This window comes from Chiloscyllium punctatum, chromosome 2 (genome assembly GCF_047496795.1).
Source record: "Chiloscyllium punctatum isolate Juve2018m chromosome 2, sChiPun1.3, whole genome shotgun sequence".
NCBI classification, from domain to species: Eukaryota; Metazoa; Chordata; class Chondrichthyes; order Orectolobiformes; family Hemiscylliidae; genus Chiloscyllium; species Chiloscyllium punctatum.
Window position 1 is genome coordinate 138,783,136 of NC_092740.1, and position 23,573 is coordinate 138,806,708.

At 37.9% G+C, this 23,573-nt stretch overlaps 1 protein-coding gene across 8 annotated transcripts in view; it reads right to left on the reverse strand.

Annotated features, from left to right (window-relative positions):
• Nucleotides 1–3,260: 3,260 nt before the first annotated feature.
• The window catches only part of LOC140490323 (uncharacterized), a 96,296-nt gene continuing 75,983 nt past the window's right edge, over nt 3,261–23,573 (reverse strand). For 6 of the 8 annotated variants that reach the window (XM_072589100.1, XM_072589104.1, XM_072589105.1 and 3 more), the window contains exons 13-18: nt 22,620–22,720; nt 21,546–21,605; nt 17,917–18,012; nt 10,598–10,773; nt 6,391–6,481; nt 3,261–5,834 (exon numbers count right to left, since the gene is read on the reverse strand). In XM_072589100.1, the coding sequence (XP_072445201.1) occupies nt 5,752–5,834; nt 6,391–6,481; nt 10,598–10,773; nt 17,917–18,012; nt 21,546–21,605; nt 22,620–22,720 (607 nt within the window). In that variant the 3' untranslated portion in view covers nt 3,261–5,751. The remainder of the gene's footprint in view (nt 5,835–6,390; nt 6,482–10,597; nt 10,774–17,916; nt 18,013–21,545; nt 21,606–22,619; nt 22,721–23,573) is intronic. The other 2 variants (XM_072589101.1, XM_072589103.1) reach the window with 2 other exon arrangements.

The window sequence follows — 23,573 nt, forward strand, 5'->3', positions numbered from 1 at the left end:
ACTCTGAATAAAAAAACTACCTCTGACATCTGTCCTATATCTATCACCCCTCAATTTAAAACTATGCCCACTCATGCTCACCATCACCATACTTGGAAAAAGGCTCTCCCTGTCCACCCTATCTAACCCTCTGATTATCTTATATGTCTCTATTAAGTCACCTCTCAACCTTCTTCAAACAAAACAGCCTCAAGTCCCTCAGCCTTTCCTCGTAAGACCTTCCCTCCATACCAGACAACATCCTAGTAAATCCCCTCTGCACCCTTTCCAAAGCTTCCACATCCATCTTATAATGCGGTGACACAATACTCCAAGTGCGGCCGCCACACCAGTTTTGTATAGCTGCAGCATAGGACCCATGCTTTACAGTTTAAAATTCTCTCTAAGGTTGACTTGGATCCAGACCATTTGTCAAAACTTAAACGAGGGCTATCTTCAACATGCTCCAAGGTCTGTACGGGCACTCTTACCCATTGTCTCTGGTCTTGTGGTAGGCTTCAAACATACTGGAGCGCTGTGGCAGGTGCAATGGAGATTTTGGGTGTAAGGGTGGAGAAGGACCCGATCTCTCTTCTTCTTGACCTGCCCAGTGTGTTCTCTGCAGATGCGCATAAGAAAAAACTTTGCAATATCCTCACTTTCTGCACAAGAAAGAATAATTTACGAGGTTGGGTATCCGAAACCCCACCCGCCCTCGGGCCTGTCGGGTTGGCGGAAAATTGTTATGCAGCACATCCCCTTGGTTTTTCTCAAGTATGGTACACCACAAAACTGAGAATTTCTAGAAGACATGGCATCCCGTTTTTGGAATACCTGGACACATATTTATCTGCCACACTAATAAGGGTTTTTGTATAGCAGTAACGATTGTGTTTTAGGAGTCAAATATCCAGGGAGGAGGAACCGCGAACATATGAGTGTCTTATTTAGCTGAGTTTACTTATTGCTGTCTATTGGTTTGTTAGCGGTTATTATTTATTTAGTTAAATAGCTAGTCTGGTGTTTTTTTTATTACATATTTTTCTATATACATTTGTACATGAGGGCGGGTTGAGTTTTTTTTAAACTTGTGTTCTTTCTTTGTATTGTTTTGAACTGTATTGTTTCATATTTGTTGCAATACTTAAAATATATTTTAAAAAAGAATAGCATAGATGGAGAAACATTTACATAACTGAGGAGTTTCATAAAGGCAGCCATCATCTTTTCAAAGTCGACACTGCACCATGAACAATTTTCAGCTATAAGGGAGGCTAATGAAGCAATCTACACTATAGCCACTCCAGGTTAAAAAAGCACAAACAGCATCAGAAAATGACTAGTACTCCTACCCAAAACAGCATACGTTCTGAATGGAACCCCTATTCCCTACTACAGCATGCCAGCAGTGCTTTATAGTATTACATTCTAATGTTCATGGAAGGATCAAACAGACAACAAATCTTTGAGGAACAATAATAAAGCCTTGGGAGAAAAAAATGTAAGTAAATTAATTAAATGGATCACTCTGAATGGGAGGAAAACTTAAATGAAAATATTATGAAAAAGTCTTCAACTGAACAAAGGACTAGGAAGCTTTACAAGCTAAATTGGAATAGTTCTGAGCACACCCTAATCAGGGTGTCAAAGAAATAGCTGCCAAAGGTGAAAAGCTGCTCAATATGTACGCTTTTCATGTTCTGGGAGATGGCAATTCTAACATTAAATTGGATTTATCTAACAAATTCAATGTGATTAGTTTCCCACAATATTTCACACAGGCATGAAGTGACACCAGGTTACATAAGGAAATAGAACGTCAGATGACCAAAACCTGCATTTTAAGGAATATCTAGAAAAAAGAAAGCTAGGCAAAAAGGTGGAAAACTATAGTGGGGAGACCCCCTCAGCTTTTAGCTTAAGTATCTTAAGGTGCTGTCAGCAATGGAATTACTAAAACTGGGGACACACATGAGACCAGAATTAGATAAGCAGATATCTTGGAAATTTAGTGCTGGAGGAGGTTACAAAGATTGGAGGTACAAGACTATGTAAGGATTAAAAAGTTAGAATTTTAATCAACATGTTGCTCAATGGGAACTAAGATAGAGTCATAGAGATGTACAGCATGGAAACAGACCCTTCGGTCCAACCTGTCCATGCCGACCAGATATCCCAACCCAATCTAGTCCCACCTGCCAGCACCCGGCCCATATCCCTCCAAACCCTTTCTATTCATATACCAATCCAAATGCCTCTTAAATGCTGCAATTGTACCAGCCTCCACCACATCCTCCGGCAGCTCACTCCATACACATACCACCCTCTGCATGAAAAAGTTGCCCCTTAGGTCTCTTTTATATCTTTCCCCTCTCACCCTAAACCTATGCCCTCTAGTTCTGGACTCCCCGACCCCAGGGAAAAGATTTTGCCTATTTATCCTATCCACGCCCCTCATAATTTTGTAAACCTCTATAAGGTCACCCCTCAGCCTCCAGCACTCCAGGGAAAACAGCTCCAGCCTGTTCAGCCTCTCCCTGTAGCTCAAATCCTCCAACCCTGGCACCATTCTTGTAAATCTTTTCTGAACCCTTTCAAGTTTCACAACATCTTTCCGGTAGGTTAACACACAGCAGTTACAGGTAAACTGGACTGGGGATGAATAGAGTTTTGGATGACTAAAGTTGACACAGGGTAGGTTAAAAGAGACCAGCCACAAATGCTTTAGAATAGACATGAAAGAAAGTTTTAGGCGCATATCAACTTAGGCAGGGGTGAAGTCAACCAATAGGTAGAGGTGCAGTCTTAGCAATGGCTGGAATGTACAGTTGGAAGTGCAGCTTAGGGTCAAACAATATTAATGCTCAGAATTGTCTGGTTTCATCTCCGACAGTTGCCAAGGAGAGGGACTAGAGCTGGTAGCAGGGGAAGAGAGTTTATACAAGGTAATAAAAGCTGTGAATTCAGATACCAATATGTAAAGGGAAGGACAGTTCTGTTCATTCAATATTGGATGGCAGATATCCAACCATCTGTTAACTGAACAACAGTATGGAAACTAGAAGGTGGTAGTGGGTTGAATTGTGTCATCAATGACATTTCCACCTGACTTCATAGAAGATAAATCTTTTTTTTATAGAAATTGTAGCTAATTTGCAAAATAAAAGATAAAACCCATTCTGAAATAACTAGCAGAATAAGCTAAGGTTCACTAAGAACCTTAGATCAACATTTGTGCTTGCTGGACACAGTGGCAAATATAGGAGAAGTTGTCAGTTCCATTTTTTATTGTTGTGTTTTCGCTCATGAATACAATGAATTCTTCCTCCTCCACCTCAAACAAAATACATGGCATTACAAAGGCACAGAGAGATGATGAAGAAATTCATGGTGGATAGTCAACATCTCAAAATTATGCAACATCAGAATAAGAAAGTAATTCTGGGAGTCAGCATAGAGAAATCACATGATCTTTTATTTGCAAATGCATGTTTTGTTTAAGACAAGGTACTCAGGGAAAAATGGCATCTTTTCCAACTTTTGGTAGATGTGATGGAGCTTTTTTTTTAATATATATATACATACATACACACACATTAGATGCTTCAACATCTTTGCACCTTAGTTAAGTACTTGTATCTCAAACATCCATTTTTCAAATAAAACACTTTCTTTATAATACAATGAATTTACTGGCTGTTACAAAAAATAAGCACAGGTTTTCAAATATTTTCTGGACAGAATTTCTTTCCATTTGAAAGAATGCAAACTACATCAGATACAATGAAGGAAAAAGTTGGGTTAAGTTTGTTTCTTGTTCAGTAGATACAAAATGTGGAACAAAGTACAGAATCTATTCCATAAGTACAAAAGATCTAAGAATTTCAGTTAAACAGCAAACTTTGTTTTAACTGGCATCTTATGAATTGGCACACTAGATAAAAATTATGTAGCTCAAATACCGGGACATTTACTGTGTTATTCTGTACAATTGAGTTTTAATTTATTTACCTCAATGTAAATAAACTTTTTGTTCAATCGAATGGCTACACAAAATATCAACAGTTGATTCGATTTCAAGGGAATTTCTCCTCAAATACTGTGATCTAACATGATGTTTGAGCATGTCTGATGTTCTGAGTTAGTTGAAGGTGAGTGTGAGAAGGCTCTCTGCCAGTAAGTTTTATTTAAGGCAAAGTTGCATTATTATTTAAGTGATTTATGCTGTGATTAAAGTATAGCAGTGATGTGTATACTTACTCCCTGCTATATGTTCTGATTACTTTAGTGTGTGTTTTTACATTGATTATCTGGAATATTTGATCAACCAGCACACACCTGGTCCAATAGACACCAATTAATAAAATGTTTGCTGTATTAATGATATTAGTGGGAAACAGAAATGAGCAACAGAAACCCAGGGAGTAAACAAAAGGAATTCACAGTTTTCTTTTATTGCTTTTCCACATACCCATGGTGATCCAAAGCATTTCTAAACCAATTAATTATACCTGAATATACGACTGCTACCTAAAAAGTATCACAGCTAGCATAAACTATTCTGGATAAATAAATGCCTCTTGTAATTAGTTTGTTGCAGTTGATAACACTAACGAAATGAAAATTTTCACTGTCGCATTCTAAGACTGTGTAAAATTAACTGGATAATCTTAAACACTGGACAACAACCTATAACTGAAACTATTTTAATCCAAAACTAAGTGGTAATCTCAGTTGTAAGGATCATATTATGCTGGAGTGAGAGAAGGAAACTACAGTATCGTCTTGCATTGCATATTTTTTTGGAACTTACAGGAATAAAACATATTGATTAAATCTTGCTCTACAGCTAATGGAGCCAAGACTGAACTAGGAGCACCTAAATTGGGAAATGGTTTCTACTAGCAATCTTTCATTGTTCTAAACACAGTCAAAAGAATCATCAATATGGTACGAAACAGTGGATCATTTATCGTTTGTGGTTAATGCCTGGCAAGGACAGCAAAGAAAATACCCAAACTTTTCAAAGGCAATCCATAAAGGTAATGGACAGAAGAGGCTTCTGCTCTATTAAAATGGACTGCATTCAATCCCAAATATAGTACGAGGGAGGGGTGAAAGGTCATTTTCATTTAGTTTCACTTCTCTCTCTTCACTAAATAACTAAGATTCAGAACTCCAATGTGATGAAGCAATGACATGAAATGCGTAGTTCCAAGCAGGTTAAATGTAACCAGCTCATGAGCAAGAATTTATGTGGTACCTCTCATCCCGGCTACCATAAACATGTTTTGTCACGAAGCTGCCTTTACTCAACATGGTCTCCTCACCTTTGTTTATAAAAATTGGAGAACTAAAACATCAAATGACACAATTGTAGGCTATGTTTCATCACATATCATGTTTACCCGTCTATGCATCCAGCTCAATGATAAAGATATAAATGTTCAAAGCAGCATATTTCATAACAGCACATTAATTCTTAACAAAAAACATTTTAACTATTCCAAAAATATTCAAAACTGCTCTAACAAATGGTAAAAACTAGAGAAGCTTTATTATGAGGCTCTCAAGCTGTATGCCCAGAAACACTAACTGCACTGAACACAATTTCCAAAGCGCAATATTCCTCATACTTCATAAGAAAACAAACAGTGGATCATTAAAAAACATATTTAAATTTTAACTATTCCAAATGGTTTGAGTATTCTAAAAAAAATTATAAATTTACAAAGTATAGCATTGGTCCAAAACAGCTCCTTACAAAACTGGTTAGTCCATCTTGGATCCTTTCAACTGTGTGAAAAGCAGAACGGCCTCAGTATCCCGGAGATTTGTAACATTGTATGTGTTACCTATAACAGGGGAAACAAAGACAATTAAGTAATAATTTAATTATTTTAAATCTGTGTTAAAGGCAATACATTTTGTAAATTACAAAATGCCCCAGGTCTGTCAGCCATCTTATTGCCTGTCTTTCATCTTTTAATTATTGGGGCCATTTAATCACATTAGTATGCAGGTTTTGAAACCCTGTGCACTAATGAGGGATATGCTAGTGAACTGTTCTGAAATGCTCAATTAACTTGGCTACTGAAAGAATTTCTGACAAATCTCACTTGCAATTACAATCTTATAAAATCAATTTTGTGATTTAGTGTCTCTCCAGCTATTTGATTTCCTTGGTGAAATATGTAATCCCTTCACTATGAGGAATCAGGATTTATGCTAACATTTAAGTGTGCACGTAAGGTGTATTGCAGAGTGTGCTTCCTGACCAGAAGTCATCAATTTGTGCATATTTAAATGCCTGCCATGTACTGGCAGATGAACTGAAAGTGAAATACTGCAGCTGCTCACAAAGCATAGATTTACCAGCAAATAAAAACAAAAAGGTAAAAGAACATTTACCTGAAGGCACATAGAAGTAATCCCCCTCTTTGAGATGGTATGTGGTACGGTATATTGTAATCCCGAGATCGCCTTTCAGGATATGAAACACCTGTGCATCAAAAACAAGCTAGGTTTTACATAAAAAAGCCACACGCAGGATTCTTCTAATGTTAAAAAGAATGTGACGAAGTTAAATTGCAACTTCTTCGAAATAAAAGACAATAAGTGGTTTTAGAAAGATTGTGTGCATTTCCTAAGGGTATTGGACATGGTGAATAGTGGGCAATCAATTTTTTTCTCCTGGGAGAGACTAAAACTAAGGAACATGTTTTAAAAGTAAGCTCTCTCTTTACTAAATCAGAGATTAACACCGTACACCATAGGAGCAGAAATAGGTTATTCAGCCCATTGAGTCGGCTCTGCTATTTTCCCATTCCCTCACTGATTGAAAATCTGCCCAATTCAGCCTTGAATATACTTAATGATCCAGGATCAACAGTCCTCTGCAATAAAGAATACCACAGAATCACTACCTGCAGAAACGAATCTCCTCCTAATCTCTGTTTTAAATGTGCTCTTATTTTGAGATTAAGCCATCTGGTTCTAAACATTCCCACAAGGGGGAACAACCTTTCATAACTACCCTGTCAAGTACTACATTTGATCCAGCAAAAACAGAATGGATTTCACTGTTTATTAAAGTTTGATATTACAAAAAATTGGAAAGCAATATATAGTTAAACTCTAGTTAAACGGTTGGGAACTGTAAAATGGCTCAAATGTCATTAATATCACATCCAGAGAGGAAAATTGAGAAGTTCAAAACTAAATTGGGAGAGATGGAAGGAGGAGTGGGAGAAAGGGGCAGACAGAAGGGAGGGAGATGGAGAGAGAATACTGAGTACTCTTAAGTTCCTGGCTTGCTGTGTGTAAATACTTCAATGCGGTTGGATCCTCCTTGCTTTTTGATAATGCTATTGCACGCCAGGGCATCCCCATAACTTGGCACTAGATTTAATTTATCACAGGCTAGTGAAAAAGCAAAAATGTTTCTGGGCAGTTGGCTTCAAGGTTAGCAGACAGCGCTCTTGCTCAGCCACTGGCCACAAATTCCAGACAAACACAAAGATGACCTTCCTGGCATCAGAAATATTTCCTATTTATTTGATGTTACTCATGACTTTGAACACCTGTATCAAGTCTTTTCTGAATACTTGCTAATCAAAGCAAAGAAACCACAGCTTCTCAAATCTACAAGTGGAAGACTTTGAAGGAGTCTTCGAATGAAAAATGAGAAAAATTGAAAATAATTGGTTGACATATCATAGAATCCCTAAAGTGTGTAAAAATGCCATTTGGCCCAATAAGTCCACAATGACACTCCGAAGAATAACCCACCCAAACCCATTCCCCTACCTATTACTTTACTTTTACCAGTAACTAATGCACCTAACCCACACATTCCTGAACACTATGGGCAATTTCGCACGGTCAATTCACTAAACCTGCACATCTTTGGATTGTGGGAGGAAACTGGAGCCCCTGGAGGAAACCCAAGCAGACACAGGGAGAATGTGCAAATTCCACAGACACCATGAGGCTGGAATCAAACCAAGGTACCTGACGCTGAGAGGCTTTAGAAGGTTATGAAAGGTATGACAAGAAGATCTTAAATCAGCAGGTTGGCAAGTGAAAGATGATACTTTGAAACAGATATTTTGGGAAACTGTCAGGCAGTGGAGACAAGGAGAGCTGTTCATGGGCTTTATGCACAACAGGACACAGATTACTTTAAAAATTTATGAAATACAAATATTCAAAAAGAGCTCAAGCTAGTCAAGTAATGGCAAAATTAACAGAAATATAGTATTTGCATTTAAAATAAAACGCCCCAAAAGGTTTCTCTGAAGAATGAATCAGGAGTCTGGGTAATCCAAGATGGAGGACGGGAAAAATTTCTGGCTGTAAAAAGCTGCTCCTTTTTGAGACGTTTTAGATATTGGAGGTGATTTCCTCGAATTCCAGGAGCAGCAATTACTGTATTATATGCTGTTGCAATTGTTTTGGAACTTTGGAAAAAAAACTCAAAACAGCATTCTTAAAAGGGAGAAAGTCAAACAAAGGCAGCAAGCACATGGATTGTAAGGGAGAGAAAGAAAGAAACCTACACAACTAACTGACACAGCATTAAATCTGCGCAGTTACTGCCTTTGCTGTTTGAATTCACGCATTATTGGACATCAGGTGTGTCTAGCAAAATTTAAACAGCGAAATTCACAACTGATCTTGGAGGAACGTGTTTGGGAGAGGTCACAGCAGAGAAACAGATAAGTAAATAGTGTGAAGTATAGCCTTGCTGTACATCTACAATAGTAGTGGAATTGGTTCTTTCTTGATTATATGTTTTTACTGGGATCTGTCTCTTGATTAAATTTTCAAAATATAAGCTATAAGTATTAAGTTAACCTGGAGCAGTGTTTTGTAGAGCAATAGCAAAAATAGTGCTATTTTCTATGTCTGGATAGTGAGGAAAGAGATCAATCTGAGACTGGTACAGCTAAGAAAATAAGTAAGTGAAACAGTCAGGGCATGTAGGAACAGAGAACAAGGCAGGACTGATAAATTAAAATGCATTTATATCAATACAAGAGGCCGAACAGGAAAGGCAGATGAACTCTGGTTGATGAAAGACATGGTTAGGAGTATGGGACTGGGATATCATAGCAATTACAGAAACGTGGCTCAGAGATGGACAGGACTGGCAGCTTAACGCTCCAGAATACAAATGCTACAGGAAGGATAGAAAGGGGGAATAGCGTTTTTAATAAGGAATAGCATGACAGCTGTACTTAGGGAGGATATTCCTGGAAATATGTCCAGGACTGAGAAGTAAGAAAGGGATGATCATCTTATCGGACTATTATAGACCCTCCCCCCCCCCCCAATCGTCAGCAGAAAATTGAGAAACAAATTTGTACGGAGATTTCAGTTATCTGTAAGAATAATAGGGTGGTAATGGTAGGGGATTTTAACTTTGCAAGCATAGACTGGGACTGCCATAGTGTTAAGGGTTTAGATGGAGAGGAATTTGTTAAGAATGTACAAGAAAATTTTCTGAGTCAATATGTGGATATACCCATAAGAGAAGTGGCAAAATTTGACATACTCTTGGGAAATAAAGCAGGGCAGGTGATTGAGGTGTCAGTGGGGGAGCATCTTGGGGTCAGTGACCATAATTGTATTAGTTTTAAAATAGTGATAGAAAAGGATAGACCGGATCTAAAAGTTGAAGTTCTAAATTGGAGAAAGGCTACTTTTGATGGTATTAAGCAAGAATTTTCAACACCTGATTGGGGGCAGATGTTCGCAGATAAAGTGATGGCTGGAAAATGGGAAGCCTGTTAAGGTGAAAGGAAAGGCTGGTAGGTGTAGGGAATGTTGGATGACTAGAGAAATTGAGATTGTGGTTAAGAAAAAGAAGGAAGCTTATGTTAGGTACAGACAGGAGAGTTTGAGTGAATCCTTAGAAGAGTATAAAGGTAGAAGGAGTATACTTAAGAGGGAGAATCAGGAGGGCAAAAAGGGGACGAGACAGCTTTGAAAAATAGGGTTAAGAAGAATCCAAAAGATTTTTACAACTACATCAAGGACAAAAGGGTAACTACAGAGCGAATAGTGCCCCACAATGCTCAGTAAGGCAGCCTTTGAGTGGAGCTGCAGAAGATGGAGGAGATACTAAATGAGTTATTTTGCATTAGTGTTTACTGTGGAGAGGGATATGGAAGGTATAGAATGTGGGGAAATCGATGGTGACACCTTGAACAATGTCCACACTACAGAGGAGGAAGAAGTGGATGTCTTGAAACACAAAGTCGGATAAATCCCCAAGACGGAGCAGGTGTACCCTCAAACTCTGTGGGAAGCTAAGGAAGTGATTGCTGGGCACCTAAGGGGCAAATTATTTATTTAATTATTCATCTAATTCATTTATTAGAGTGTATGGAATGAGCTGCCAGAGGAAGTGAAGGAGGCTCGTACAATTGCAACATTTAAAAGGCATCTGGGTGGGTATATGAAAAGGAAGGGTTTAGAGGAATATGGGCCAAGCGCTGGCAAATGGGATTAGATTGGGTTGGGACATCTGGTCGGTGTGGACAAGTTGGACCAAAGAGTCTGTTTCTGTGCTGTCCATCTCTATGACTAATATATGGGAAAACATACTTACCATAGTATCTTTATAAACCATTTGACAACCCTTTTCTTTGTATGGTCCCAACACCAGTTTGCCGCAAGAAAATGTCTGTGAATTTAAGCTTTTGCAGATGGCAATGGACTTATTATCTTCATACTCTGTCTTTAAGGGATAGAAGAAATCACACATATCTGAAGTCCTAACACAGTCTGAAAGTGAAAAATCAAGGATTAAAAAGATGTACACTGCAAAGTAAACTGAATTAAAAATCATCAACCAAAAGTTCAAAAAACACTGACCCACTACTTTTGCCCAAATGCATTAGCAATTCATTAGTTGAAATATTAACTGCCTGCTTCATACTTGCACTTCTTGTATGGTTTCTCTCAGCCACACTATAACTGATAAAAGCCCAAAGTCAAATAAAACGTCCAAAGTAAATCTAATTGACCAAACGAGTGTATATATACTTAAAATTCTGTTATTTATATTGTGTTCTTTTAGAACTGAAAATTACACATTTATTGTGTCTTACTTAAAAAGTCAGCTTTTAATCTTGCAATGTACATTACTGCTGTAATGTTTAAGATTGTAAATTTCAAATAGTTGACCTCACTTGAAGAAAGCCTTGGGTGGGGGGGGGTCAACATTGTGGAAGCTTAATAGTGGTTGGTAAAGGAAGTAGCTCAAGTCAGATTCTATAAAAATTCCCGGGAATGAGAATTCTTCCAAACAACTGGCTGAGAGATGCATATATTCAAAATCAGAAAACAGATCAGCTAGCCAACTGTACATATTAGTTGAAATCAAAAGAAACAAAATATTGAAGGATACAATTATAACAGCAACAACCAATCCAGGAAAAATATATTTTTAAGTGTGGCATAACTGGAGCCTCATGATGTTTTTGTAACATATATAAAATAAATCTGTCACTAAGGTGAAGGCCTATAATTGTGAAGGTGATGTGGCAAAAAAAAAAGAGGATTTGCTAGAATGGCAATGAGAGTGTAAATTTATAGCTATTCTCAGATTGACAAATTTCAGTTAATGATATTCCCCTCAGAGCTTTATCAAAATCTCACTCATTCTTTATAGGTTTGAACTGGCTATGTGGGAAACATCATGGTTTGCTGACAAACATGAAAAAGGAAGCTTAGCAAACAATGACATCAGAACATAGGAAAAAGCATCATGAGCAGCCTTTTAGCCCCTCAAGCCCGTCATACCATTCAATTTGATCATGACTGATCTGTGCGAGGCACCAACTCTTTTTAATGCCAGCACCTCATAACCCTTAACTCCTGTTACTTCAAAAAGAATATCTAATTCCTCTTTAAATGTTTTCAGTGATCTAGCCTGCAGAATTCTCTGGGGTAAAAAATTCAACAATCATTACCCTCTGCAAGAAGAAATTCCCATGCATCTCGGTTTTAAACTTGTATTCCCTAATTCTGTAATGGTGTCACCTATTTTGAGATTCTCCCAAGAGTGTACAATATTCTGAATATTTATCCAGTCACACTCCCAAAGAATCATGCATGTTTCAATACATTCATCCTGCAAAATGATAAAGGCCCAACCTGTTTTGCCAGTCTGATAAATCAATTCCTTTATCCCAGGGAATAGCTTGAAGAATCTTTTTTGAACCACCTCCTATATCAATACATCTTTTCTTAGATGCAGGTATCAAAACTGTACACAGTACTGCAAGTACAGCCTCACCACTATCAGCTTGTACAGGTGCACCAAGATTTCATCATTTTTAAACTTCCCACTTGCCTGGATGAGTGCAGCTCCACCACACAAGGAGCTTGACACCATGCAGAACAAAGCAGCCCATTTACTGGCAGCATATCCACTCCCTGCACACCATTAAATGCTCTGTAATAGAAATGTGTGTTATCTGCAAGGTGCAGTGCAGAAATTCACCGAAGATGCTTAGATAGTACCTTCCAAACACACGAACACCTCCATTAAAAGGATAAGAGCAGCAAATACATAGGGAGACCACCAGCCGAGAGTTCCTCTCCAAGACACTTATCATCCTGACTAAGGAATGTTTCGCCACTCCTTCCGTATTGCTAGATCAAAATCCTGAAATGGCTCTCTCGCAGCATTGCAGATTTACCTTCAGGAAATGGGCTGCAGTGGTTCAATACAGCAGCTCACCACCACTTTCTCCCGAGCAACTTAGGCCAGATGCTTAGTGGCATTATCACTAGCCTAGTAACCCAGAGATAAGTGTGTGTTGCTAGAAAAGCACAGCAGATTATGCAGCATCCGAGGAGCATGAAAATCGACGTTTCGGGCCCCGGCCCCAGATGCTGCCTGACCTGCTATGCCTTTCCAGCAACACTCTCTCAACTCTGATCTCCAGCATCTGCAGACCTCACTGCCTCCTAGTTAATATTAACCCAGAGACTTAGGCCACAGTCTGAGGACCTGGGTTTGAATCCTGCCATGGCTGAACAAGCCAGTCAGCTGGATGGCTGGCTTGTGATGCAAATTGATGCCGCAGCACAGCTGAGGTTACCATGAAAGGACTCTCCTTCTCAACCTCTCCCCATGGTGACTCTCAGGTTAAACCACCACCACACTCACTCTCTTATGAAACAGCATCCCTATGTTCCGGATTTTTAAATAATACTATCGGAGCTAGCGATGCCCTCGTCTCACAAACGAATAAAAACATCTTCAAACCTTTGGCAATAAAGGCCAAAATTCAATTCACTTTTAATTACCTACAGCGCCCTCATGCAAACATTCTTGTGGTTCATGCACAAGAACAGCCAGATCATTCTGTTCTGCACTTTTTGGAGTTTCTTCGTTTAAATATAGGCTACCTTTTCTGTCTGCCTACTTAAGTGCAAAGCCTCATAATTCACTACATTAAACCCCATTTGCCAACATTTTGCCTGCCCATTTAAACCATTCCCTCTTGGAAATGTCTCATATCTTCATCACCACAAGCTCTCTCAGCTATTTTTGCATCACCAGCAAATGTGGGTATCTTACACTCTGGCCCCTTTTCCGAGTCATTAATATAGATAGTAAAAATTGAGGCCTGTTCCTTGTGGCACTCGACTAGTTATATTTTCCAACCCAAACGTAAGCATTAATCCCGGCTCTGTCTTGTGTGTTATCCAAACTTAAATCCATTCCAATAAATTATCACCATTACAGTGAGTTCCTAGCTTGTTTTAATTACCTTTTATGTAGCCCCTTATTAAATGCCTTTTGGAAATCAAAGTAAAACTATATCTATAGGCTCTCTTTAATCAAAACTGCATGTTATATTCCCAAATAATTCTAGCAAACTTGTTAACATAATTTCCCTTTCACAAAGCCACACCAACTCTCTTTTGATTATGTTAAGCTTTTTCTAAATGTCTAGCCATTTCTCCCTTAATAAATGAGAGGAGGAAAACAAGCCTACAGCTTCTTCCTTTTGGTCTTTCTCCCTTTTGAAAAGGCCTGACACCGATGGTCTTCCAATCCACTGGAACCCTCCTGAATAGACAATAGGTGCAGGAGTAGGCCATTCTTCCCTTTGAGCCTGCACCACCATTCATTATGATCATGGCTGATCATCCTCAATCAGTATCCTGTTCCTGCCTTATCTTCATAACCCTTGATTCCACTATCCTTGAGAGCTCTATCCAACTCTTTCTTAAACGAATCCAGAGACTGGGCATCCACTGCCTTCTGGGTCAGAGCACTCCACACACCCACTGGGTGAAGAAGTTTCTCCTCATCTTTGTCCTAAATGGCCTACCCCTTATTTTTAAGCTGTGTCCTCTGGTTCAGGACTTGCCCATCAGCGGAAACATGTTTCCTGCTTCCAGAGTGTCCAATCCTTTAATAACCTCATACGTCTCAATCAGATACCCTCTCAGTCTTCTAAACTCAAGGGTATATAAACCCAGTCGCTCCAATCTTTCAACATAAGATAGTCCCGCCATTCCAGGAATTGACCTCATGAACCTATGCTGCACTCCCTCAATAGCAAGAATGTCCTTCCTCAAATTTGGAGACCAGAACTGCACATAATATTCCAGATGCGGTCTCACCAGGGCCCTGTACAGCTGCAGAAGAACCTCTTTGCTTCTATACTCAATCCCTCTGGTTATGAAGGCCAGCATGCTATTAGCTTTCTTCACTACCTGCTGTACCTGCATGCTTGCCCTTCATTGACTGGTGTACAAAAACACCCAGATCTCTTTGTACTGCCCCTTTACCTAACTTGACTCCATTTAGGTCGTAATCTGCCTTCCTGTTCTTGCCACCAAAGTGGATAACCATACATTTATCCACATTAAACTGCATCTAACATGCATCTGTCCACTCACCTAACCTGTCCAGGTCACCCTGTAATCTCCTAACAACCTCCTCACATTTCACCCTGCCACCCAGCTTTGTATCATCAGCAAATTTGCTAATGTTACTATTAATACCATCTTCTATATCATTAATATATATTGTAAAAAGCTGCGGTCCCAGCACTGATCCCTGTGGTACCCCTGCCATTCCGAAAGGGAGCCATTTATCACTACTCTTTGTTTCCTGTCAGCCAACTAATTTTCAATCCAAGTCAATACTTTGCCCCCAATACCATGCGCCCTAATTTTGCTCACTAACGTCCTGTGTGGGACTTCAAAGGCTTTCTGAAAGTCCAGGTACACTACATCCACTGGATCTCCCTTGTCTATGTTCAGAGTTACATCCTCAAAAAATTCCAGAAGATTAGTCAAGCATGATTTCCTCTTCATAAATCCATGCTGACTCTGACCTATCCTGTTACTGCTATCCAGAGGGTTCTGGAATATTTCGACTATTTTTATTTTCAACTCACTTGTGGGACGTGGACATTGCTGGCTCGCCAGCATTTATTCACATCCCTAATTATCTCTGTTTTCACTCCCTTTAAAACACGGAGTATAGGCCATCAGGTCCGGGCAACCTGTCTGCTTTCAGTTTGTCAAATACCTCGTCCCTTGTGAGACATTGTTAGAAGACATACCCTCCTATTAACACCTTTCTTATTTGTTATCTCTGCACTGTTTAGTGTCCTCCACTGTGAAGAACAATATACAAGTATTGATTTAAATTATTCCTGTTTGTTATGATCAATTCCCCAATGATATCCTTTAAAAGTTCCACACTTGCTTTTGTCATTCCCTTTCTACAACCTCACAGAAGCTCGATGGTTTGTTTGTATTTCCATCCAAATTGTTTTTATAAGCCACTTATACTAATTTTTTAAGTCAACAGCTGTTGGTTCCTAAAGAGAAAATTCCCCATCCTCTGGCCTACCACTATTTTTCCACCACGTTGTATGCTTTTGTTTTGATTGGAAGCACTCCTTGACCACTTCCATTAACCACAGATGATTCATGCTTCTTTCTGACAATAACAATGTTTTATTAAAAGTTTTGAAACATCTGCTTCAATGTGTGCTATTGTTCATATACAGGCCTCCTCCTTAGTCTACTTTCCCAGCCCGCTATAGACAATTCTTTGTACCCTAGCAATTGCCTTTATTAAAGTTATTGATGCTAACTTGAGACCCAAGTTTCTCTACCTAAAAGTAAACTTCAAATTCATTCTTCAAGTGGCCATCAATTCTCTCAGAGGATCTCTGACTATAAAATCTCGTCCTAATCCCTATCTCATTACGTGTTACTAGATTTAAAATAGCCTGTTGCTGGGTAAGTTGTGCGATGTTATGATCTAACAAACACTCCCTGACGTACTTTACAAATCTAACTTCCACGTAACCGATGCTCACCTGAGTTGTCCAGTCAAAATACACAGACTTGAATCACCCAAAACATTTGCTGTGGCCCTTTTACATGCCTTATTACTTCCTGATTTACACTTGGTCCATCAGTGAGGTAACATTTTGGGGACCTATAGCTGACTCCCATCTTGACTTCTTTCCCTTGCTATGACTTATTTCCAGATCACAACCTATTGTACTTATATCATTGCTCATCACTGCACATTATCCTCCTTTATTATCAATGCTACTCCATCACCCTTTTTCTTTTTTTGCTTATTTTACCCAGAACATTGGATCCCTTGAATATTGAATCCCTAGTCCTGGTCACCCTTCAACCTTGCGTCTGTAGTAACAATCAAGTCAAATTTTGTTATTTCTGTTTGTAAAACAAAGCACTGCAGATGCTGGAGATGTGAAACAAACAAAAGCAGAAGTTGCGAGAGAAACTCAGCAGGACTGGCAGCATTTGTGCAGAGAAAATAGTTAACATTTCAAGGTCAGTGACCATTCTTTCGAACAGTTCTGAAGATAGATCACTGGAATCAAACATGTTAAGTCTTGTTTTCTTCCACAAATACTGCTAGAACTGTTGAGTTTCTCCTGCTATTTCTGTCCATCTTTATTTCTATTTGTGCAGTCCATTCATCCATCTTTTTACAAATGCTGTGTGCGTGCAGTTAAAGAACCTTAAGCTATGACTTTTTATCAATATCACTTATTCTGGTTCAAATTATTGGTGCACTTTACTACCCCTTTGTGAGACCCTTTGGTTATCATTTGCCCTACATCTCTGCTCGATAGCTTTTTTTTTAAAACTTGCTTTCAATTGAACCCTCATTCCCAATAACTAGTTTAAAGATCTAGCCCTGGTGATACAATTTGTCTGGATACACATTCCAGCATGTTTGTAATTAAGCCATCCTAAATTTCTCATATTGGTCTGCTCTCTTATTATGCTTCAGCGATGCTGATTTGCTGTATATTCCCATTCTGCTTCACAGTGACATTGACTGGCTGCACGCACATCCCAGTATCAGTGACAATAAAGGCAAGAGTACTCAAAATAGGAAAATGACAAATGTAGTTTAATTGAGTTATTTTTCCAAATGTATGGAGTATAGCTGGAAAGAAAAATTGGAAATATAACCTAGAAATAATAGGTCTGTGAAAAGCACATTAAGATCGACTGCATGACTGCAACCAGTTAATAAAGCTGTAACCAGTTAATAAACCAGTTAATCATAACACTTAAAAGGTAATATATTGACAAAAAACAAAACATGAGGAGTTAGAACAAAATTTTTTTTGAAGTGCTTTGATATGGAATAATTCATGACACCAGGTCAAATGGCTTCCTTTGTCCTCTAATTTTAATCCAGATTACTTTTGGTTAGGCTTGTATGAAATTAATCTTGAAGAAGGTGAAAACACAAAAATTGAGTTGCTGATCTAGAACAAACCCTATGTATTTATGGACAAATGAAGAACAGAAAACCCGTGAGCCCAGTGATCACTTATTATTTCAATTATGTGCTGTTCATTTTTGTGCAATGGCAAGGACACAAACCTACAAATACTTCACTGCTTTCTTTAACATTCCAAACACAGGTAGGTTTCAAACTTTCTTGCATTGCTCTTTCAAATGGCCTCTTCTCACGGTTGTCTGTTCAAATAATAAAACAGACTGAAATTACCAGAAAGTAGTTTAACTTACTTTAATCATCATCATAACATACTTTTAATATGTTTGATACAGAATTAAAACAGTTAACTTATATTGATTAAATGCCAGAATGATGCCACCACTAAAATTGTGGCATCATTCACTAAATTAAGATCTAATGTATGTGCCACAGGTCAGCTGGGTGAGGCAACAAATCCCTGTGGCCATTTTATGGTGCTGGCTTTTTCTCCTTTGAATACTTGTCAAAAAGCAAATACTAAAAGAATACTCATTCAGGAGATTCAATCAAGTTAGCTAATATGTGATCTGTATATTCTAATGAAAAATAGAGTTTTGTCAATTACAGAGTCAGGAGGAGGAATCTGGATTATTGCTATTTGAAGGATAAAGATTAATATAAAATGTCTTAAATCAACAACCGATTTCTATATTCTAAATTCTGCACAATTTAATGACTTCTAAAATTCAAAACAAATTCCAAAAGAATTGAGTTGTCAGCAAAAATTTGGCTATAACAATGCAAGGTCTGCATACACCCAAGATAACAGAGGGAAAAAAGTACAAAACAGGCATGCAAACAAACTGAGGAAATTAAACTGAAAAAATGTTCAATATGGTAATCATGGCTGAATATTAATATTAGACCTCTTGCACTATACAGAAAAAATATAAACATTGCACTCTCCGTTCAACATAAGATATATCCTCCAACTCTATAAAATACATAAAACCTACCCAATCTTGTTTCAATTCAATTTTGTCAAGATGGCTTTTTTGAAAATGAATTTCCTCCCTTCAAAATAAAAGGTTGTACGTTGAAGCCCTTCACTCAGAACAAGGCCTTATCACTTGGTAAGTTAGATTAGAACCCAACCGCATCCACTTACTCATGCACACAAAAGTTATATTCAATAAAAATGTCTGTGCTGACTTGAGGGAAGGTAAGATTTGAGATCTAAAGATTATTTGTAGGGATTAAAATTACAGTACGTGACATTAAAACCCAAAGTGGAAACAAATCCTAAAGTCAGATCAGGACTAATATTCTAAATGGATAAAACCTGTTTTCCTGCAACTGTTCCTTGCTTATGTATTTGCTTTAGCAAATAGTTTGAGACTGATCCAGATGTTAAAATTGCCATGTTTAAAAAGAAACAAATGAATTCCTTGGCTTTTGTAGATTACTGAAACAAACTGTGTTCATTTTTGTATGAAAAAGTCTGATTTTATTCAATTACGTGCTTCTTCAGATTGAGCTAGCCCCTCTGAAAAACTATGTAAGGTCTAATAGCTAAACTGACAACTTTTATGTAGCACATCACTGGTGAGACGTTTTAATACTGGGGTATGAATATCTGTCATCAACTGGCATTATCGCTCAAGAAAAACAACATAATTAATCTAAAATAATAATAAAATCATCTGTAAATAAAAAAGTTTGAACTTTAAAAGTTTACACAGTTATAACAAAGATAGCTGACGATTGAGGGGGTTTTAGTAATCAGTAAAGAATTGTTAAAGAGGAAAAGAACAGAATATCAAAGTAAACGAGAAAGAAATTAAAAACAAAATTTAGAGACTGTAAACAAATGAAAATGGATTAGCAAAAGTAAAAGACAAAAATAGAAATTGCTGGAGAAGCTCAGCAGGTCTGGCAGCAACTGTTGAGAGAAATCAGTGTTAACATTTCAGGTCGAGTCACCCTTCCTCAGAACTGATGAGTAAAAATAGGAGAAGTAAAACATGGGCTCCTTATCAGCCAAGACAAAAATATATCATGAGGAATAAGGAAAACTGCAAAATTGTTAACTAAGTATTTTGTATTTGTCTCCACCATATAAAGGCACAATGTACATATGTAAAGTAATTAATATTTGTAAACAGGAAGTACAAGCGGCATTGATAGAACTAAAATCTGAGACAGGCGGTTCAAGGTCGAAGCAGCCCAGGTTACAAACAGGTTCTGTCTTGGAGTCCATCTGCAAGTTGACTTGTATGCAAGTTGGAACATAATGTAAGACAGCATAAAATAGTGATTAGTAGGCACAGGAAATGTTTGTATGTCTGGTCTTTAAAATTTCACACCTGCATCAAACTATATTCGTTAGAGCAGGCATTCATAAATAGGGCCGCCTGTACATCGTGAATGGAGAAAAGCCATCAACACTGGAGGCTCAAAGAAACCTGGTGCCCAGGTGCACTGGATACCAAACTTTCATGGACATGTGCAGAAAATAATCAATATGTCCAATGGATTATACCATTTATATCTAGAGGATTAGAATATAAAGGGTAGAAGTAACAATATTGCAATACAAAAGACATGACTTCAACACGTGAAAGTATTTTATGCACCACAATATGAGGACAGATGTACAGCAAAGCTTTTATTAACTGGCACCTATGGGACCAGGAATATGCCAGGTGATCAAATTTTCCAGGTAATCAAAAGGTATACATAACCACAATAAACCTTGACCAATTGAAGCTTCGACACATTACATAGACTTCTTTGAGCGATGTTAAAAAAAACAATGTAAAAACATACTAAGTAACAGAAACCTAACACAAGGGCTGTACACATCACCGTTAGACAGGTAGACAATCCTTTACCAGAAATCTGAAGCGCTCCAAATTTTTTTCCTGAAGTTCTTTTCTCGTTAACAAGTTTGCTTGACATGCAGTTAATGCAACTCCACACCCACTCAGATGTGACGTAGCGGCATGGCCCAGCACTGGCAGGTGCCAATCTGTCTCAGTGCTCATAGTAATCACAGGTGGGTCTGCTGTTCAGGAATTTTCTTTTCAATTTTACTACAAAAATGTCATTTAATCCTTTATCTGAAAAATTCCGAAATCCAAAAGAAACTGGTCCCAAGGGTTTTGATAAAGGATTGTCTACCTGTACTTTATTTACAGCATAAAGACTCAGACATCACAGTAGATCACGGTATTTGATCACGACTTATTAAGAGTGCCAGTTAAAACAAAGTTTGCTGTATTTGCTATGAAGGAAATAAATTTAATTGAATGATACCTGGAGTGCAAATTCACAATATCAGGGAGATATTTTACACACTAGATAGTTGGCATTTAGATAATTGAGCAGGGATTTGATTTAAGTTTTCAACAAATTAAGAGGAATGTCAGTGTAGAGAAATACTGGCTAGTGAGTTTAAGACTAAGGAACATAGCCTTTCAGTAGTGCAGTTTGGAAACACTTTGACCAAAGGGTGGTTCAAACTTTCAACTTTTTTTGATTTAGCCTCAATTACCATTTGCAATGTTACTTTTAATGTCGAGATTGAGTGAACTGTGTTACATTGAGGTATTTAAGGACATGCAGTTATGTCAGAGATTAGTTAAAACCTAGAGTGGGGATGAGCCAACAGCCTTCTCATTAAGAGACAAGAATGCTTACAATTAAGTCAAAATAATTATACTAACACCAGTGACTCAATGCATATCTGCTTTACAATAGAATACAGGCTTTAAACCTATGATAAACTGACCATTTTCCTCAGTAGTGCTCTCTTTTGTATAACTGTCATCATCACTGGCATCACCAAAGTCTAAAAGAAAGAAAAGGATGAATGAAGAGCTTACAGAGAAACGTCCCTGTAATCTTTCTCCCTTTGAAACCAATTCACTTGTGATATCAAACTGGATGCTACTCAACAGGGTTGACCAAATCCTCTATTGAGAGTTTCATTCAGAACTAGAGGCCACAAGTAAGTAACTGAAGAGGTTTCTTCCTACCTTTCTGCTATTCATACAACCCAAGTTGTTTGGATCATGGTGGTAGTGCTCTGATTACACCCAGTGAATGCATTTTATTCTGATAGGCAAATTGGATCTTTTGGCTTCAAGTACACTTGCAGTCTGCCGTGGACACAAGTTTAGAGAAGGAATCCAAAATATTTCTCAAGCAACTACTACAGATTTCCTTATGCAGATCACACTTTTGAAAGCTACTTGAGCTTTTGAAGACTATAACCATTACTTCCATCACTGGGAAAAGTCAGTTTGATTCAACTTGTGAGCTGGAAAGACACTGACTGAACCACACCTAGCTGACATAAGCAATAGAGGATAACATGAAGGTGCAACAAAGTATTAGCCAAGAAACCTGGTAGTGACAAAGGAAAAAGGAAACTTTGGCACTAAGTTAAAAGCGCCAAGTAAAAGCAAGTTCTACAGACAGTGTTTAGATTTAGAAATGAGGTAAGATAGTAGTAGAGATCATGACAACAACCCCGACTTCTCCAAATAATGAGGAAAAATAATCTGGACACAATTCTTGTTGGAGAAATAACTCGAGCGAAAATCAGATGTGGTCAAATTCAGGCTGAGCTATAACATACTTTTCTCTTTTTACTCAACAACCAATAAATATTGAAATAATCTACCAATACATAAATAAACAGCTTTTCGACAAGACAGCAGCAGGCAAGAGGAGCTAATGCTCATTTAAACAAAAATGTAACATAATGACTTAAATTACTTTGAAAGAATGTTTACCTTCTTTGTGCTACTTCTAACATTTAAACCAACATATATTTTTCACAGAATATTTTTACTCCTACCCATTATTTCTCCATGTTCAAAATCTTCTTCATCACCTGGATCAAATGACTCCTCTTCATAGTTCACATGTGACCCTGGCCCACTCTTATTAAAAACAGGCCTAAAAATAAAAAGAATCCTTCAACTTATTATTCTCAAATACTTAACTGAAAATAAGCAAATTGTCTTTCTGGTAGAACATTAAATAATGCATATATATAGTTTTAACTTCACCTGTTTGCCAGTGTTAAAACTCAAATCAGCCGACATGTAAGAATTCTTTTCTGAAACAGCATCTAACAATGCACAGTCATCACCGATTTCCCATAAACACAAGTAATATATAAAAACAACATAAATGTAATTAGCACAAGATCCCCAAAACTTTTTCAGTACTATTTGTACTTTTATTAAAACAGTACAGCTATCTCATGTTTAAAACTGCTCATGTAATCCTGAAAAAAGTGTGCAAAACAAGACAGGTGAAAAAAAGTCATTTCTTCCAAGAGAAAGCATGTAAGAGCATTCATGATAGAACATAGCACAGTACAGGCCTTTTGGACCTGATGGTGTGCCGACCTTTTATCCTACTCTAAGATCACACTAATCTATATACCCTTCGTTGTACTATCTTCCATGTGCCAATCCAAGAGACGTTTAAATGTCCCTAATGCATCTGACTTTACTACCACTGCTGGCGGTGCATTCCACGTACCCATCACGGTCTGTGTAAAGAACCTACTTCTGACATCTCCTCTTAACCTTCTTCCTATTATCTTATAATTATGCCGCCTTCTGATAGACTTTTTCACTATGGGAAGTCACCTCTGGCTAGGCATACTATCTACGCCTCTCAACAGCTTGTACACATCTATCAAGTCACTTCCCATCCTTCTTCACTGCAATTAGAAAAGCCCTAGCTTCCTGAACCTTTCTTCATAAGATACACCCTCCAGTCCAGGCAGCATCCTTGC